General features: G+C 32.5%; 1 protein-coding gene across 3 annotated transcripts in view; it reads left to right on the top strand.

Moving 5' to 3' along the window:
- The window catches only part of LOC129743935 (neural-cadherin), an 833,438-nt gene that overhangs the window by 744,430 nt on the left and 69,171 nt on the right, over positions 1-19,837 (top strand). For all 3 annotated transcript variants that reach the window (XM_055736178.1, XM_055736177.1, XM_055736179.1), the window contains exon 13: positions 17,211-17,354. In XM_055736178.1, the coding sequence (XP_055592153.1) occupies positions 17,211-17,354 (144 nt within the window). The remainder of the gene's footprint in view (positions 1-17,210; positions 17,355-19,837) is intronic.

Genomic DNA, 19,837 nt, shown 5'->3' with positions numbered 1-19,837 from the left:
GTATTAGATATGATAAAAGGTTCTAATAATTAATTAGAAATTATGTTGTTTTTTTTTTATTTTAAGGGCCATTTTTGAAAATCTGGTCCAGGATTGTGTTGATTGGATTTGTTTTGATGACCCGACTTGATATTTAAATTGTAGAACTGTCCTTTTTGAGAGGATAAAATTGATGTTTACTTTATCTTTCAACATAATTTCACCAAGAAAATTTTGGAGGAATTTTCCTCCAGGCTCACTTGACAGTGTGACCGGGTCGTAAATCAGATCTAAATCTTATCAAATATGTTGGAGGTATCTTTGCCAGATGTATCTACAGATATGATTTCTTTCAGATTAGTTCAGCTCACGTAAAAGAAGACGTAAAAACGATTTTTTCGTCAAACTAAATGTGTATAACTCTTTTGGTAACAGGTAAACTTATAAAAAATAAGTGCAAATTTGATCGATCTTCCAAATGGAATGTTTGTTCATTTAATTTTAGCTGCCCGGTCAGGAGGGAAAAACTAAATTATATCAAGATGAGATATTTTTATACTAATTTGCCCTATCTAAATGAGTTATTATTCAGTACTTGTAGGATGTTTAAATATCTCGAATTAAGGTACACCGGGGCAAGTGCAAACGGTTTTCACCATAGTTCAACTTTCACATGTCCTAGAAAAATATGTAAATCTTCAAAAATTATCAATTATCGTTCGTTGCATCATTAAAATGGTTCTCAACAAATTCCCGTAGAAAGTGAAAATTTAAAAAATATTGGTAAAAAGTAACGGCACTTTTGTGAAAAAATTTCTAAGTTTGCACTTGCCCCGTTTATGGGGGCAAGTGCAAACGCAATGCTTTTTCCAAACTTATTCAAAGATGCGTCAGTGTATCGTTACTAAAACGAATTTAATACATGTTCCGGTATGTTTTAACAACTTTTTTTTATGTATTTGCTGTTTTTCTGCTATATTAATTACTTTTTGGAACTTCAGTTTTGCTGACTGTTGTTTGAAGCAAAAGACCTTCATTTGCCAAGGCATTACGGAATTTTGAATATCCGCTTCAGATACAACACTTTGGATACCCTTTCTGACCACTCTAATATAATGCTGAACCATTTTTGAGATGATTTTTTTTATGTCTGATGTTACATGGCTTAAAGGTGCGTTTGCATTTACCCCGGTAGTGTCGTTTGCACTTGCCCCGCAGTGTGGGTTGACAGGAGTGAATATTATTTTCACAATTTTTAGGGTCTACTGAAAATTTATCATAAATTTTCTGCTTTCACCTGAATATCAGTCCCAAACACTCACCTTTCGACGACCTTGTCCCGGTGTACCTTATATCAAAAAATTCATGCGATCATAGCTAAATTTTATCAATTTTAGATATGCTCCTTTCAAGATTTTATCTCATTCAGATAGCATAGTTTGATATTGGACAGAACAAAACCTATCAAAATTATAACTTACCAAGATATGAGTGCTTCGAGAAAAATTTCTAGTGGAATGTCAATAAACCACATTTTATGCTTAAACCATGCTCCATTTTTGGTTTCCCAAGAGTTGGATTCAATTTTATGGATCTGTTGAGCGCAACTCATTATGCACAGTTTGGGCCGTTGACTTCGATGTCCGTGTTTCATAAAAAGTTGCACGTATATCAAAATATGATATAATCATTTTATTTTAGGACAATCCGAAAAAATTCTTTATAATTTAAAATGAGCTCAACTCCATTCAAGTCTGTCAATCAGAATAAGATATAGGATTGGAGAAACTTAAAATCGAAATTTAAGAGTGTTTAATTATAACTGAATTATGATGCAAATATCTTGGTGAGATACGTTTGAGTTATTATTTTAATATGCTCTCCTGATCGGGTGTCCTTAAAATGTGTGTGGGCGTACAGGATTGTAACAATAATTTTTAATTCATCACGTGCAAACATTGCGAATAACTAATCAACTAAGCGAAAATGAAAATGCTAATTAGAGCTATATGCAAAATTCAATTCACAATTTGTTTAATAACACTTAAACCACCCAAATATATCTGGCTTAGATAAATTTAAATTAAAGATATTTAAACTTTTTTTTCATTTAAACATCCATCCATCAATCATTATTTAAAAAAAACTGAATTAAACTCAAATTCCGTGGAAATACAGATAGTTGTGCAGTGAAATTCAAAACCTAAAATCGGATCAAATTAAAATCGTATTAACAAATAACAAATTAAATTCAATTACGAAATTGAGAATTAAAGTAACAATCAGAGGAAAGCAGGAATTGCAAAATTTACAATTCAAATCCAAATGATTAATTCACTTTAATTCATATCTTAAAAAACACAAAAAAAATCGTGTTGTTGAAATTTTTAAAATGTAATGCCGATTTAAACATAGAATTCTAAATTATTTATTTGTTTATTGAATAATTTTTTACTATTTTTTTTTGTCGAAAGTACTTCCAAATGTGACAAAAGCTACCTTCGCGAGCAATAATTCAGGATACAAATTAAATTTTCAAGACACTGAATCATTAATCTGGAATAAGATGAGATTAAAAACATAGAAATATTCATGTTTAGAGAATCGTACAATTGAACTATCAGAGCGTTTTTTTTTTAAATGATATGAGAATAGTTAATAAGAGAATAATATGCTGAATTCAGGGTGTTTTCTTTTGTAAATGATAATTTAAAAAAAGTATATCAGAATCTGGGTTGATACATTTTATTCCCAACAAAGCTCGAGAAAAAAAAAAATTTAAAAGTTTTTAAAACGCTTTTCTTCACTTTCTTCACTTTTTAAAATTTCTTTAAATTTTCATTCAAAAACTGATAATTTCTGAATTTATGAATTTTTTTAAATTTCGGCAAGGCTAAGAAAAAATAAATTTATGCCCTGTAAAAGCCCAACAGTCTAAATTAAGCTCAATTTTTCTGTGATTGTTATTAAAATAGTTTTTTTTTGGGAGTTTGAAAATAGATTTGAATGCTGCTGACGTGTCTCCTAAAAAAAGTTAAAGTTTTGGTGGTACTAGTGACTTTCTTATAGATATTTCTTTTGAATTACCTTCGCATTTTGCTAAGATTTTTCCGGATTTTATGCTGAAAAATTCGAGATCAAATGCCCAGATATTGCCAGATATTGTAAAAATTTCATTTAATTTGTTCAGTAAAAAAATTGTGGGGAAAATTCTATAATGCTTACTCTAGGGGCTGTTCTGTAAGGCTCTACTTATAAGATTTTTCTGTATTTCAAGATATTATCACTGATATTATTCCAAGGGGCCTGTTACACTAAATATGTGAATTCGAGTTTTCTTTCTTAGTTTTGTACAACTTAAATCAGTATGATTAAAGCGGAGGGCCCGGGGCAACTGCCCCCTTCAAAGACATTGATATTCTTTTTCCTCAAGTCAAAAATGATAAATGCTAGCGTAAATTCACGTCACAAAAGTAATCGATCGCAACACAAACATATTGAACTTTTATTGACCAAATCATACTCATTTCCAAGGAAATTTAATTAATGACCGTTTGCTACTATTTTTTTTATTCTACAGTAAATTGGTTGACCTCTAGAATGAAAATAGTTAAAAAAAAGTCTGGAAAAATTAGTTCACGTCTCGGTGGAATGTGTCTACGGAAGAAATATTTTTAATTTATTTTTTTAGTACTCAACATTTAAAAATAAATAGTAAATGAAGCTTTATCATGTTGAAAACCTTTTAACCACAAATATTTTTTTATCAGATTTAGAAATGTTTTTAATATCAATCAACAGTACGATTCCTTGTTAGATGAAATGTGAAGCTCCCATTTTTTTGAGTGACCTTAATTTTTTTCTAAGATTTTGTCTAACGATTTTATACCAACATGATCGGTGAGAGTTATTCTCATAAAAGAAGATGATGTGTGTATTGAAGTTATGTCGTGAGATGGAATACTAAATAAAAAATATGTAAATTGAAAATTTAAACGAAATCTTCAAAAACATTCTCTCAAATTAAAAAAAATAACTTACGATGACTTTTTTGAAATAAAGTTTTTGAAACAATTTAAAGTTTTTTTTAAGTTCGACAATTTTAAGACACACCCTGTACACAACTGCATGGTTTTCGTTTGCAAACATCGTTTCATGTTAAATCATATGAAATCATAGTAAAAAATAGAACTAATTCATGAACTTTACAACAACTTATAGCCCATACGGGTGTATTTGAACAAATTTAAATTTTTGGCAAATTGTAAGCACACGCATCGTGGTTGGTAGCTAGGATCTTGAATGATCAATAAAGAACTGATAGAAAAAGAAATATGTAATGAATTCCTAGTTTCAAAACACAAAAATTCAAGTTTGAAAAACGAAGAATAACTTATTTAAAATATTAGAATTTTTTTTTTAAATCTACTAAGGGATTCTTTGAAATTTAGTTAATTTATTTGAAAATTAAAACAAAATATAATGACGAAAAGAATAAACTTTGTAACAATTAAGTAGAAAAAAATTTTCAATAAAAACATTTTACCATTTTTAAAACTTATTAAAACAATTTATTTGGTGACTCCAGCAAACAGCATCTTGGAGCCAATGTTTCTTAAATTTTGTGCGCCCTGATCTCAATCCTTTTGTCAGATTTTATCTGTCACCTCCTGTTTTGGTGATATGATGGTCATGCTATTTTTTTTTTAATAGAGACTTTATTTATGAGTTTTGAAATGAAGTTGAGTTTTAAATGAAATCAATCATTGATAACTAATATACTAAGAAATTTACATAAAAATGATTCTGAATTGGTTTGTTATACTTCATTTAATAAGGAATAATTTTTCGAGGGAGACACTGAAAAATGATCTTAAAAGTACGATTCTACAGTATTTAAAATTTGTAAACATATCATCACTAGTATGACTCAAACTACTGAAAAAAGTCTTTAATAGAATTTTATATCATTTAAAAAGTTTGTTAAATCCTGCAAAACGATTTAATGTTTGCTTCAAAATATATCTAAAATTAAATTGGGTTAGCAAATTAATTTTTATCGTTGAAATCTGCGTATTTTACTAATAAAATTTTCCTATTACTTTTTTGACAGAAGTTGAAATTACTTGTAATCATAAGGAAAGTTGATATTTGGTTTAAAACCATTATTTCAAATTTTTGAAGATTTGTAAAAAAATGCAGATATTTCTGAAATGATCTTTATCTATTTTCGAAAGTTATTTCAAAAGTAAAAGGAAAAAAAACGATTCTGGGCTCCCAAAACAATCAAAATAAGTTCTTAAAATCTTTGCAGCTTGGAAAAATGAGAATTTTGTTGCCTCGTGTAATTTATCATAACCCTTGAATGTAAATGTAAAGTTGAGCATTGAGAAGAACAATAAAAAAGCATGGTGGAATTTATTGAATTTCTACATAACAAAACGATAAGTAATAATCTACTATGAGTACTGAATACCTGTCACATAGCTTAAAACTTGTTGATGATTAAAATTAGTATTCGATGCATGTATTTTGAAATTAAAATGGTTGGTTTCAAATTCTGTACATATTCAGTTCAGTTCTTAATGAAAACCCATTCTTAAGGTAAGGTTCTTATGTGTCCAGATTTGAGTTTCAATACAATAGGTTTATTAAATTGTAATTCTAAACTTACATTCATTAAAAAATAAGTTTCAATTTGTGAAGGTTCTATAGAGTCGTATGTCTTACGCCTAGAGTGATTAAGGACTCAATTCCGCCCGATGCAAGTCAATTTTCTGACCCGTTTGTTTACACACATCTTGTGGGATCAAGAAATTTCCGGTTACTAAAGTAAATTCATTTCTTGATCTGAAAATTTTACTTCGAAAACATCCCTTGTGGTGAATACCAATCAGTAAAATGCCTCGTCGGATATGACAAAGAATTATTTTCTTTAGTAAAACTTTATCTTTTGAGTTTATGAAACTTTTCATACCTTAAAATTATTGTTCCGGTAACAATAAGTGCTACGATCTGTGAATTGACGACAGTAAACAGATACCACATTCATGCTAATTGTAAGTTTAAATGAAAGCTCAATGATGCCTCGTTTTGCCACCGTTTCAAAAAGTGTTTTGATGGCACAATGATTCCATATATTGGTTCAGAATGCTTCCAAAATATGGTATCATTATGGTAGCAATGTTTTTTCAAGCAGTCATTATTTCTGACAAAAACTTTAATAAACAAGATTGCAAGTTTAAGGTTTTGTGAATGATGATAATGTAATAAAGATGTATACTCAAAAAATGGACCATGTTGTTGCATACATTTAGGGGCAAAAAATATAAACATTTCTCAATATTTTTTTGCCTCAAAAACAAATGAAATTTGACCTTCATGAAATTCCCTAGGTCCTCCCATTGTTCTTATGTTCTTTTCTTTTTATGCTAACTTAACCATTTGATAGGGTGTTAAGCCATTTGTTCTGTACAGGCTTTCTTATAGAAAAAGTCCGTGTTTTTGAATATACAAAAATTATCATAGAATAATTATAAAAATAACTCTAAAACTATACCTATACAAATGAAAAAAAAGTTAAACTTTCATATAAAACAACCTATTTGCTTTTAAATGCTATCATTTTATCAGGAGAGGTTTGTTTGCGAGTTTTAGAAAATAAAACAGATATTTTAAACTTTTGAAATTAGATTTTAAGTAATATAAAAAAAATCTCCAACTACGAACAAAATTCAGCTAGTTTAAAACTCAATTAATAGGCTTTCAAGCATAGAAAACAATTTTCAGATATTTTAACTTCAGACTTAGTTTATGGTGATTATCTGCAAAAATTTCATGTTGATCATAGTTACCCCGGTGATCAAAGTTCCCCCAGCTTAAGGTACTTTTTATTTATATTGCAATTTTTGCGCACAGAGATGTTATGTTCCGGACATAGTTCTATATTTAATCAACGTATTCGTCCTAGCACTACCTTGTGAAACCGTTTACAGAAACTGTCTGAAAATAATGATTATTGGCTCATTTTTCCTGGCCTCAAAATCCAACATATGTTCCGAGTAGCTCGAACTGTCCAAGAATTCCAAAATGGCTCAACACAAAGAATAATAAACCGATTGCCTCGGTCAGAAAACCCACGTTCCGGCCCATTTATTCATAAATTACTGCACACAAAAGGTAATTGCAACAAAGTTTCCGTTCTGCTGCATCACTGCTCCAAGGAACAGAAAAATCCTGAGGGTCTTCCGGATCTCGGATTCATCCCTCTTCTAGGTACAAGCATATGGCCAAAGTGCGGAATCGTAACGACCGGGTCATAAATCGAGCGTCCTTCAGAACCAGGCCTGGAGTTTCACACGTGGTCGTCGTGAGGGGCAATTCCGTTTTCACTCTGAGCAACCGCCTTCTTGTGCAATTTTCATCCGCAAATGGGCTCCCCAGCCCTCGATCTGCCTCAACCCTCAAGTACCCGGATCAAGGATCCGTTCGAATCGCTTTCTCCTGTCAGGCTCAATCAGGCCCAAAGCCGAAGCTGATGGAATGGGTGGCTGCTGCCGCCGAGAAACACCCGATTGGCATCGAGTCAACTTTTTGTTGGCCACTTTATTCGGGCATGTTTTTGTGGGTCTGTATGTGTGAAAGTGTGTGTGTGTGTGTGTCTGCGTATGTGGGCCCATGACGTTGCGGAAACGATAACCGGACTAACAAGCTTCCTATCGTACCACGCCTAAGAAAATGGAACCCGATTTTAAGTTTTCCTAGCAAAGGTTAGCGCCGAACATGCGGTGGGACTGATTTAGTAGGTCCTATTATCGTAGGAAGGGCAAAGAGTCCGATGTTCTTGGAGTTCGTAATGGTTTCCGGGGGTTTAAAATAGGATTTTAAATTTTTATACTCACTTCTTCATACTCGAATTTAAATTTATTGAAAGCGTTCATAAAAATCGATGCTCGATGCACCTATTTTGATTTTAGATTTTTAACACCCCTTAACATTCAACCAACTATCGACATGATTAAAAGCAGTCTTTGGCAGAGATTTTCTCAAATTGGTTCAGTTTTTTGTGCCAATTGAAATGGCCCGTCCGAGATTTGAAATAGCTTGTCAATAGAGAAAATTGGATTACTTTCTCCTGGAGGCATTCCTGCTTAGCCGGAGGCGGAGGAAATACTCCGGATACGGTAGTGTTCCGGGCCGGCCAGATGCCCGGAAAATGGGATATCAATGTTGGACAGCAAAATACGATTGAACTCTTTTTTTTTATTCCGAAGCATCATTCCATCGAGCCGGAGTCCATCCGAAATGACGTAGCTGACTTGTTATTTTTGCTTTATCTGTACCGGAGAGCAAAAAAAACAGACAGATGGACTACGAAAAACGAGTGACATAAATTTGAAAATTCTCTCCATCCGATCAAATCCTTTTCCAGTCAATCCTCAGCAATGGTCGTCGGCCGATGATTTCCAATCATTTGAAGTGTTTCGATTGGAAGCTTGGATGATTTCTTTTAGATACACTGACGAGGGTCTTCAGACATTTATTTGACAGCTTATGCTTTTTTTAGAGATGAGATTTCGTTTATCGTTCTGTTTCTTGGAAAACAGGCTAAACCTGTTTTGATTTGAGGAGATAAACAGGATTTAGGTTTAAGCTCATCAAATCTCGTCAAAATTATTTTTTACAGTTATCATTGAAGATTTACCTAATGAATTTCAAATAGGAAATGAGAAAAAAATAAATTCCTTTGTGTAGCAACACTTGAAAATTAAACGTTTGAAATTGCAACCGACCAGAACAGCTGAAGAACCGGCTGGTTTCCACAAATATTATCAATACATTAGATTGACGAAATAACGAATGACGAAAATACTCCTATTATTAAATTAATTTTGTCAAACAATCTGTTTCAGCAAGCACCGGAAACTGCCGTTCTCTCCATCATTAGACATGTTCTATAGAGAGCCATGCAAGTTTCTAGCCGGGTATATTTTTCGAATCATTGATTAGATTTTGGCGGGAGACTGCAAATTTTGGCCCCAAACATCAGCAACTCCCATCCGTTGATGACCAGAGTTGACGACGAAAGGCATAATTAACTAAAACAGCATATTCATAAACACAACACAATGGCAATCGTTATAGTGAATTTGAAAGCGATCCAAGTTCAATCAAAAACTTCAAGCTTAAAATTGAAATTCATAATACATCTGACAGAATGACTATTATTAATATTAAAAAAAAAACAAACAAACAACTTTCATAATTTTAACATTTGATGCTCAAAAATAAAACGTTCAGACTCTGTGTCGGTTCAGATATTATTTTCTTTAAATGTTTAAGTCACCGTTGTTGTTATCTTCTCGTTTTTTGGATTGATTTTTTTCGGTGATTCAATGAAATAACTGCCGTGTAGTTTACGTTTCGGTTTACTTATTTTATTTCAACCATCTTCAGAAACTAATAGCTTTTTTACACCCGCTGGGGCGGTCACATTGATTTTTTCTAGTCACTGTTGATGCTGCTGCTGCTGCGGCTCGCTGTCGACAGTCGACAGCGAGCCGCAGCAGCAGCAGCATCAACAGTGACTAGAAAAAATCAATGTGACCGCCCCAGCGGGTGTAAAAAAGCTATTAGTTTCTGAAGATGGTTGAAATAAAATAAGTAAACCGAAACGTAAACTACACGGCAGTTATTTCATTGAATCACCGAAAAAAATCAATCCAAAAAACGAGAAGATATTATTTTCTCGGCAGTATATTTTTTCCGTGGCACAAAATAATTAAAACGAAAAATACCAGCAATTAGCAGCTCACACTAATATGATATTTCATTCAGCGTTCTCTGTGTTTCCATGAAGTCTATTATAGGAAATACTCTTCCGGTACAAAACCACATTATTGAATGATGCTTGAAAATAAAAGCTGTTCCCGAGAATCAAGTTTCAAATTGAACATAAATAGGTGGAAAACACAAACCTGATTCAATTTCGAAGAAAGAATTTTCACTGTTATAAATAGGAACGAATCCGATAAGAGTTTATTCCAAATCTAATCTTTTTGACTGCCAAGTCAATTTAAATATTTTCAAAATTTTTGAAAAAAACCATCGGGTGGGACTAGAGTTTGAATTTTCCAAATTATTTTTTAAAGATTCAGTTCGATAAAATTATACATACAAGATTTCAGACTTATATTTGACATACAACAATAAAAATCACAAAAAATTGTCGATATTTTACATTTTGGGTCCATTTCCTATGAAAAAAGGAATAATAAAGTTTTTGTTATGTTTCAACCATCCTTTTTACAAAATTAAAAATTCATTACCTGAATGAATTGGCATCACAAATCGTCTAGTCATGTTCTTAAGCCCCTGTGGTTATGCAATTTTTTTTCAAATTGTCAAGCATTTTTCCGCCCTTACTTCTTTCCGAACTATCAAGTGAATATCATCCAATCTCAAATATTAGAAGAGCATTGAAAATTGCAATCGAACGCAACAACAATGGTTAAAATCGGTCATTATTTGACGAAACGGCATGCATTTCACATTAAGTTTTCTGGTTGGACATTTAGTCGCCTCATTGAAACAGTGATGAATATCACCCTTAAAAAAGTTAGCCAATTTTTGAAGCCTAATAACTTTTTTATCTTAACTTTAATTGAAATGCAACCTTGGGATGAAATATTTTTCATAGTTTAGGCTTCAAGAAAACCCGTTTTTGAAAGAAATCGGTCGATGGAGACAAATGTTATTGGCGAAAAACTGGTTTTTCATGTTCCTCTCGAACAAAATGTCTCAAAATCCCATACAAACTTCAGGCTCGTTGAGCGACCCCTTCCCGTGATCCGATCTGGCCCAAATTTGGCATGAGATCTTGTACTAGGCCCAGGATCAATTTTAGCCTGCAGCGTATTACTTTTTCAAAAGTCGGGTCATTCGGGGCAGTCTAATGAGCACAGGTAAATAAGACAGAGATGCTGGAAAAGCGCAGATTGTTACGGCTGTTGCTAGGATTGTTGGTTTTTGATGTTGCCTTATGGTGGAGAAGCCGGACTTAGGAAGCGCAGAATGTTAAAGCTGCTGGTTGTTCGTTTTGATTTGGCCTTCCGGTGGAATAGACGGATTGGCTTGGGAAGGGCCAATTTTTAAGGCTGCTGTTCATTGTATTATTGAATCGGCTCCGATGGAAAAGACGGATTGGCAAAGGACGGTTTTTATAGCTAAAGCTGCTTGTTTGTTCCAATTTAGCCTTCCGATGGAAAAGACGTATTGACTTAGGAAGCGCAGATTTCAAGACTGCTGCTGCTGATTGTTTGTATTTGAATCAGCCTCTGCAAAGATTTTGGAGGCTGCTTCTATGACTTTTAATTGTTTGGATTCTGGTGATCGAAATGGAAAAGCCGGAAAAGCGCAGATTGACGTCTCAGAAATCGCAGATTCTCGGACTGCTACTGTGATTGATTTTGAATGTTTTGATTCCGGTGGAAATCGAAAAAAAATCTACGTATTTTAAATTTTAATATAAGAAAAAAAGATAAAAAATTTAAAAAGTTTCAAATAAACTATTTTTCAAATAATAAAAATTCAATTTTGGTAGTGGTGAGAAGGAATGTAGGGAAGAGATTCAGAAAGTCTAAATTTAAAAAATAAAATAAATGAAAATTGAATAAAAATTAAAATAAATATGTGAAACAAATATGAGGCAACACTGGAACAAAAGATACAACGTGTAAACAAAAACACAAGTCGGTCATTGATCTCTTCTTGAAAGTGACAGACGAGCTAGTGTGAATCTGCGAGTTGAAATTCATAAGAATCGTCAAATCACGACCTCCAAGCCCCGAGTGTAACATTAAATTGTGGGAAAATTTCTCGAAGGTACTCAAAGAAAAAAGAAATTGAAATCAATTAATTTCAATATCGATTCTACGTCCAACGCTGAAGGCACTTAAAATTATTTTTTTCACGGTATTAGTTAGCGCTGAGGTAGAGCTTCAGGCTAAAATGGATATGGTGATGAAAATTAACATCTGTTTGAAGAAAAATGAACTGGTCTCAAAATACGGTTCAACTTCAATATGAACCGTGAGAAAGCCTTCAGAAATTTTCCTTTCTAATAAAATACAGAGGAAGGAAAATATGGAAAAAATCTTTTGATAAAATGGAAAAACTTCCAAAGGCAATAAAGAATCTTATCGTTATTTAGTCCACCGACCAAGATAGTGATGAGGGTTTTTCTAAAGAAAATGGCGGGGAAGTTTACCTCGTATTCAAGAAATCACGATTGAGAACTTGGTCGAAAACGTTGGTCAAAATTTGTTGCAGAATCAGTGAGTTTGTGGTTTTTTTTTTTTGTAGTTTCAACAGCTTTGCTCAATGTCTCATCTTATATGGAATTTTTTTTTTAAACAGGGGTTCAACCGTTTGGTGCGAAAATAAAATCAGAATTTCGAAATCTGGGGAAAATCAAGAATCCAAGAGTCAGAAAGCCATAAAGTCAGAAAGAAAGATAGCCTTAAAGCTAGAAAGACAGTAAATTAGAAAGTTCGATTGTGTGAAAGTCAGAAAGTCAGACAGTCAGGAAGTAAGAAAGGTTGAAAGTCCAGTAAGTCGGAAAATTCATGTAGTAGACGGTTGAAACAATAATGATCAAATAAGCTCCCAATCTGAAAAAACAATTTATTAGTGTACTAACAAAAATATGTATTTAAAAACAAATACACTTTGTACTACTTCAGATTTTATCACTATCGAAAGCATTTGGTCTGTTATACTTCAGATTATTCCTCAAATCTCGTAAGATTTCAGATAAATTTAGCCATTTGTTTCAAAAAGTGCAATTTTTCGTCAATGATTTTGCTACTGGTCACAGTTTTCGAAACGGAAATTCTAAATGAAGAGTGTTTCGAAATAAAGCATTGCAATTCTTCTCGTAAAGTTTCATTATCGGAATTTTTAGGTTGTCGTCGTTTATACTATGAATAAAAGGTTTTCAGACAAACAAAGCCATGTTTTAATTCAATAAGTATTTCAAGAATGTTTTTAACTGTAAACCATACATCAAGTAGGAAAATCATTTTCGTTCCTCTAGTCATATTTTTCAATTTAGGTCGTGCAAATTTTAGAAAATTGAGCTCTATTTGCTGGGTTCGGGAATTCCTGGAATTTTTCAATCGTTTCCGGAGATTCGGGAGTTTTCGAGATTTTTTGCTATCCGGGAATTCCCGATAGCGAAATTTCCTTAATGAACCATCTACCTCTAAAAGCTTACAATCTTTAATATTCCGAACAGACATTTTGTATCCTTTTATACTCCGTAGAGTTCACAATTTCCGTTTTCTTAAATACATTTCGTGGTATTTGTGTTTAGATTTACGTCCGGTGGTGGTGGATGTCTGGCTTGCATGCCAAACACGTTAGTCAGTGGGCTAAACGCCCACTCAGAAAGCCAAAAAGTCAAAAAGTAAGGACACAAGATTTTAAATCAGATGCGTGGCGTAGAGGATAGCCTTCAAGTCTTCTAAGCCAAGGGGTATGAGTTCGAAACCCGGTCATGGCATACATAGTACACTTTCGGTGAGTTGGTGGTTTTAGCATTTATAAGATGCTAGCCATCAAATCCTCGCAAGATGTACGCTTAGAGTTGAGAAAAAAAGGAATCTCTTCGAGGAAACATCATGTTTCGTTGAGATTCTGTATGTGTTTGTGTTTGTTTTTTTTTAAATCGGTTTAGAAAAAAAACAGAAAAAATATCATTACGACTGTCAGACAGTCAAAAAGTAACATAATGTAAAAATCAAAAAGTTTGAAATCTGAAAATTTGAAAAACAGTTAATAAAAAAATTGAACCGGAAAGAAATCTATCGAAGTAGAGCCTTAAAGGCATAACGTTCTTAATAATTTATGTCTTAGTTTTCTCTATTCGACATCTTGAAAAACTACATTGTTAAAATCATGTCCCGAATTCCGGAGGAAACAAACATGACCAAAATAGCAATGGAACATTCAATGAAATTTAAATATATATTTTTTTTTCATCATGCCATTCTTCTGCTCAAAATATCTACTTCAAATCTATATCAAAATTTTGATAAAATTCTACAATTTCGGGTACTTTTCTTTCATTTTTTTTAATACTGAACAGAAAAAGCATACCGATACTGTTAAAAATAACCATTTCACCGTTTTTTTGCAAAGATTTTCTAATCAGCTTTTAAAATTGAAAGTAGAAGTGATTTTAACAAATTAACAACTTAATTACTTAAACAGCAGCTTGTTCAAAAAAAGATGAAAAATGAAATAATGTTGATTTTGATCCGATATTTATACGCAAGATTGATAAAATCACAATTTATAATTTGTTAGAATTTTGAGTAAATTTCCATCACAAATTCTGCGTCACAGATTTATGAAATGTTATACGTAAATATATGTTATGCATAAATTATAATTTTGATTGCATTATAAATTATGGATTTTTTACTTTGTTTTGGAAAAACATTGTTTATTGATTTCTATTAAGTAAAATTGAAAAAAACTCAATTTTTCATGATTTTTTGGAGAAATTTATGCTATTTCCAAATTTCCACCACTGAAAACCATCATAGAATCATTAGGTAAAAACACAGATTTTTTTTGGGCAACCTTGAATATATGTCATTACAAAACATCATTGAAATCTTTCAAAATTGTTTTTTTTTATTTATTTAATCTAATCAAACACAAAACTTCAAGGCTATAAATGGTATATAAATTAGAAAACATGATAAAATTAGAGCTTTACATTCAGTTATTTTCCGTTTATTATTTCGCAAAATATTTTGTTTAGATCGATAAAAAAAAAGTTTATTCCGAAGTGCAGAACCGTTGGAAGAAGCGGCTCATGCGGGGTTTTGTTGTCAAATTTTTTTCTATTACATTTTTGCTTTAAAAATGAATACTTAACTCATAGTAAAAAAAGATTCTTAAAAATTAATCAACTTTCAGTTACATTATATCAAACGTGGGTGTTTAATTTGGAATTCAAACTTTCGAGAACTTGAAAATTTTAAATAAAGTGTTGGAAAAAAGAAATTTTTAAAGGTTTCTTTCTGATGAAAACATTTTGTACATAATTACTTGAATAAGAAAGTAATCAGCTAATTCTTTTTAACCACTAACATAACCATTTTGCGATTCAGTTCAAATTTATTTTCTTCTCTTGAAAATGGAACTTTGTTAATTCAATGAACTCAATGCAGAGATGAGATTAAGGATATGTAGAAAATAAATCAAATTTAATAAAAAATAAAATAAAATAATAGTTGTAATCCGCAACACTGAAGATAAATAAAAAAAAATTTCTATGCCAACGTTTGTTAAAACATAAATAGTGTTGTCATTAAAAATAAATTTCTATGGCAACACTAGGCAAAACAAATAAAACAATGTCAGTCATTGTTCTATTTTTGTGAGTGATAGACGTATCTGTTTTCGAATTTAGATTCGTAAGAATAGTAAAATCACGACAATCAATCAAATATATTTCCAGCTTATTTTTCACTTGAAGATTAAGTACAAGTTCTTTCACCAACGAAAATTTATAATAAGAATATTGTGAAAATTTTGTTTAAAATTTAAATCTATATTTTTTGAAGCATTAAATCTTTAAAATAAACCAAACTTTGTTTTTTTTCGATTTCTTTTGATATGTGGTTCAAAACTGACTTTGATTGAAAATTAAATTTGAATTTTGAATTCTGAATAAAAAATTATGAAACTTCAAACTCCTGCAATTTGAATCTTTAATAAAATTCTCACATTGATATTTTAATCTTGAACTGAAACTTCACACTGAATCTGAATCTGAATTTTTGATTTTTTATACCGTGTCTGAATCCTGCATTTTGACCCTAATTTAAAATCTGAATTTCGAATTGGGAAATGATGTTTGAAACTAAGATCTAAATTATAATTTCCATTAATTAAAAAGCAAAAACGTTATTTATATCAGAACTCTAAACTGGAAATCTCTTGTTTGAATTAAGAATATCTTGATTTCAAACAGAATTTTTTCTTTATATACTTATTCGAAATTCAACTTGTGGATTTAAATTTGCGAATAATGACACTTTTTCAGTTCTGGATCATCATTATGAAACTTTCTTAAGTTCTGATTCTGTATAAGAGTTAAAATTAAAATTTTATTTCCAAATCTTAAAAATTGTTTATAATATCGAATATTTTCCTTTACAATGTGAAATGATGGGTTTCGAATATGGGAAAAGCAGCCGATTTAAGTTTAAAAATGCAAAACCAAGATTCAAATCAGGATATTGCGTCAAGGATGAAAAACTGAAATTCAAGAACAATAAACTGGTTACAGAATCCGAAATCGGATCACAGACATCAAATTTCAATGTTTACAAGCAGCTTTGAAACCAAAAAAATCTGGAGTAATTCTCACCTTAGCTTTCCAGACATTTTTTGACGAGTATCCGGGCCATGTAATTTTCCTAATTATCCGCCAATATCAACATCATTAAAAAAAAATTATGAAAAAAGTTCCTACAAAATTGTTTTTTTATAGATACACCTCAGTAAATTTTGGATCATATTTTAAGCTTCCATAAAACGTTAATGGTCATTTTTATAAAATTTGCTCAAACATTTTGGAAGCAAAATACATAATTTGAATGACTCAAATTGAATTTTTGTTTACTTTTGCAAACAAAATGAAACAATTCTCATTGAATCTCATTGAAATTCAATATTTGGGATTAAAGTTCTTTTAACAAGTGAGAAAATTTTCAAAAAATCGTAGTAGAATTGTTGACCTGAGATTAGATTGGTTACTCTTGAAGCCTTTTGGTCGTTCATAAAAACTTGATTAAAAATTTTAATTTTAAGTTTAGAAAAAAACGTTTCGCCCGTTCCCACGGCCATGCCAAAGTGTATGGCAAGCATCAGTCGAATTTACTTTATAAACGTGCGAAGAAACATATAAATAATAATTTGGCCAATAAAAACGTGTGTTCTTTCAAGAAAAAAAACTATTCCCACATTTTTTTTAGTTCTTTTGAAACACAGACCCCTTGAGACGAGTTTTTGAAAGCAAACCCACAGTAACAGTAGGTTTTTGGTTATTTTGGCGAGATATATTGATGTTCGGTATTCAAAGGGTCAAAAGGGTTGATATAAACACAACATATTTCTAACACTTTGTTTCATTTCTTTCTCTTCCACAGTGACCAAATTCATCCGTATCGGAATCGCCGACAAGAACGACAACCCGCCCTACTTCGACAAGGCCCTCTACGAAGCGGAAGTGGACGAAAATGAAGACATCCAGCATACGGTACTCACCGTCACCGCCAAGGATCACGATGAGTGTAAGTACCTAGTAAGACCTTTTTATGAATGGCGTGTTGCTGTTGAATATGGGTAAACAATACCCATTGAAAAGGGGACAGTCGTATTTCGCTGGGGGAAACTATGTTAGCTGGTTGACGGAAAAACCTTTCAATGAATGGTCTTAAATTTAGTTGGGGACATGTTATTTTGAAATGTTTTCAAAACTTACAAAAGGTCATGTAAAAATAACCTCATAGTTTGCTCAATAAACAAGTTTTACGTAAGCAATCCAGAAGCGATAAACAAAATGTGGTTGTTTTTGAAAAATGTTCAGCTTGTCGCTCGTAAAAATTATGTCCCCCGATTGTTCGGTTTTTCACCATTTTGCAGTTCTGCTAGCTACCCACATTTCGACTTTATTTATCTGTCAGCCTTCGAATGGCACCCAATGGGTTTGTGTTCGAGTATGGGGCTTACATAACATTGTTCTGAAATAGAACACCCCTTGAAAGAACTGCTCCAACAGTCAGAAATATATGATTCCCGGCAAATTTTCCACACAAACAGCTGCAAAAGAACATGGCGCTGCTGCCGATATGGGAAGTTCCACAATAATGGTGTGGAGCATTTGGGGAGAAAAACATTCACCGAAAACCACACGAGAGCTTTTTTAGCCCATTCTTCTCACTCCTTACCGGATATCATTTTTTCCATTTTTTTCCCATCATAACCGAAATGTTTTCATTCAAAACCATGAACAGCTTGAGCTGACTATTGTAGGGATAAGCTGATGTTTGGTTCCTTTCCGGATCAAACACTCAAAAGGGGGAAGGAAGTAAGAAAATCGAGGAAAAGGATTTGGAAAACGGCTTCATTAAAATTTGACTTTGCGTTCGGTGTAAACTAAACTCGAATGTTGTTATGAATCGAGTTCAAAATGTGCTTTTGGGTTTCGAGGGGGAGCTTGATAGGAAATTTATGCTTCTTGAAATTTGAATTTCCGATTCCGATTTTTATTCAAATTAATTTCCATTCTAATTATTTCAGTTTTCTAAAATAGTGACAGATTGAGCCTTAAAGTATGCAATATATTTTATTCATTTTTGTTTGATATTACCGTACTCCTGATATTATTAAGCCAACTAGATCCTGTTAATTGTTTTTATCCAAACATTTGTTTTGTCAACATTTGGGATAAAATTTGGAATTAGAAATCATTCATTTCGCTTATGATTGATGCCACCCTAAAGAAAACATCCTGTTCAAAAGAACATAATAATTCCAGTTTCGAAAGCTGGAAAACACCAGCTCATAAAATTTAAATTGTTCACGCTGGCTTTCGAGAAAAGAAACCAGAAGCAGAAAAAAAACAGTTCAGAACAAAGCTTTGAATGAGACCAAGGATGTGCAGTCCAGGAAATTACTTTTGCCATGCCCTGGGGATGTGAACGATGATGATGGTTTTGCTTTGGTAGTTCCTCGAAAAACACCCCGTTTTCCCCCAGAGTAACTCAACCCCACCGTGGTGGGGTGCAGAAAGTTTCCGTCAAACAATGGGTTCCTAAATAAATTAATGGTGACTCCTGGGCTGTAAACACAGAGAGCTGAGCAAAACCTTAGAAACCCCCTGAAACCTCATGGAAAAGGTCATTTTGCTTGCTAGGAAAGGGTGCGTAGTGTTTTTCGAAACGGAAACCAGAACTTTTCCTCGAGCATATCGTTATAAATAGTTTGTTTGGTGGAACCTCAACCATTGAAATGAAAAGAAAACAAACTCATATATCTGTAGTGAGAAAATTCTTTTGAGTTTTGAGGAAAGAAAACATGGGTCTACATAAGAGTGACAGACAGCAAAATGGGGCATGTCGAATTTCGAAAACCGACCATATACGTTTTGTAGATTTCCCCAAAAAACTGACCTGTGCAAAATTTCAGCTCAATCGGATTTGATTTAGGAGTGCCTCAAAGTTTCAGTGATATTACCCTCAAAAATCATCAATCAAAATCGGAAAAATGTAAATTTTAATTATCTAAATGACAAAAAAACGTAAGACACAAATCCAGTTTCATCTAAAATAAAGTCAGAAGTAAACTTAAAAATTTTAAAAATCACCAAAGAAAATTAGGAAAGTAAATATTTGAATTTTCTATATTTGTTCCATTTCTTTAAACTGTTCTCTCAACCTGCTTGATCACCAAGCTGTCCTCTTAACTCGCATATCGGTGATTTTTTTCTTCATTTCTATCAAGCAGTCCTCCAAATCTGCTTGATCACCAAGCTGTCCTCTCAACTCGCCAATCGGTGTTTTTTTTTCAATTTTATCAAGCAGTCCTCTCAATTTGCTTGATCACCAAGCTGTCCTCTCAACTCGCTGGTCGGTGATTTTGCTGTTAAGCTGTCATCTCAATCCGCTTGATCACCAAGCTGTCCTTTCAACTCGCTAATCGATGATTTTTTGCAATTTATGTCAAGCGGTCCTCTCAACTCGCTTAATCTTCAAGCTGTCCTCTCAACTCGCTA

This window comes from Uranotaenia lowii, chromosome 2 (assembly GCF_029784155.1).
Source record: "Uranotaenia lowii strain MFRU-FL chromosome 2, ASM2978415v1, whole genome shotgun sequence".
NCBI lineage: Eukaryota > Metazoa > Arthropoda > Insecta > Diptera > Culicidae > Uranotaenia > Uranotaenia lowii.
The sequence above is the reverse complement of the archived record's forward strand: the minus strand, read 5'-3'. Positions and strand labels throughout refer to the sequence as shown.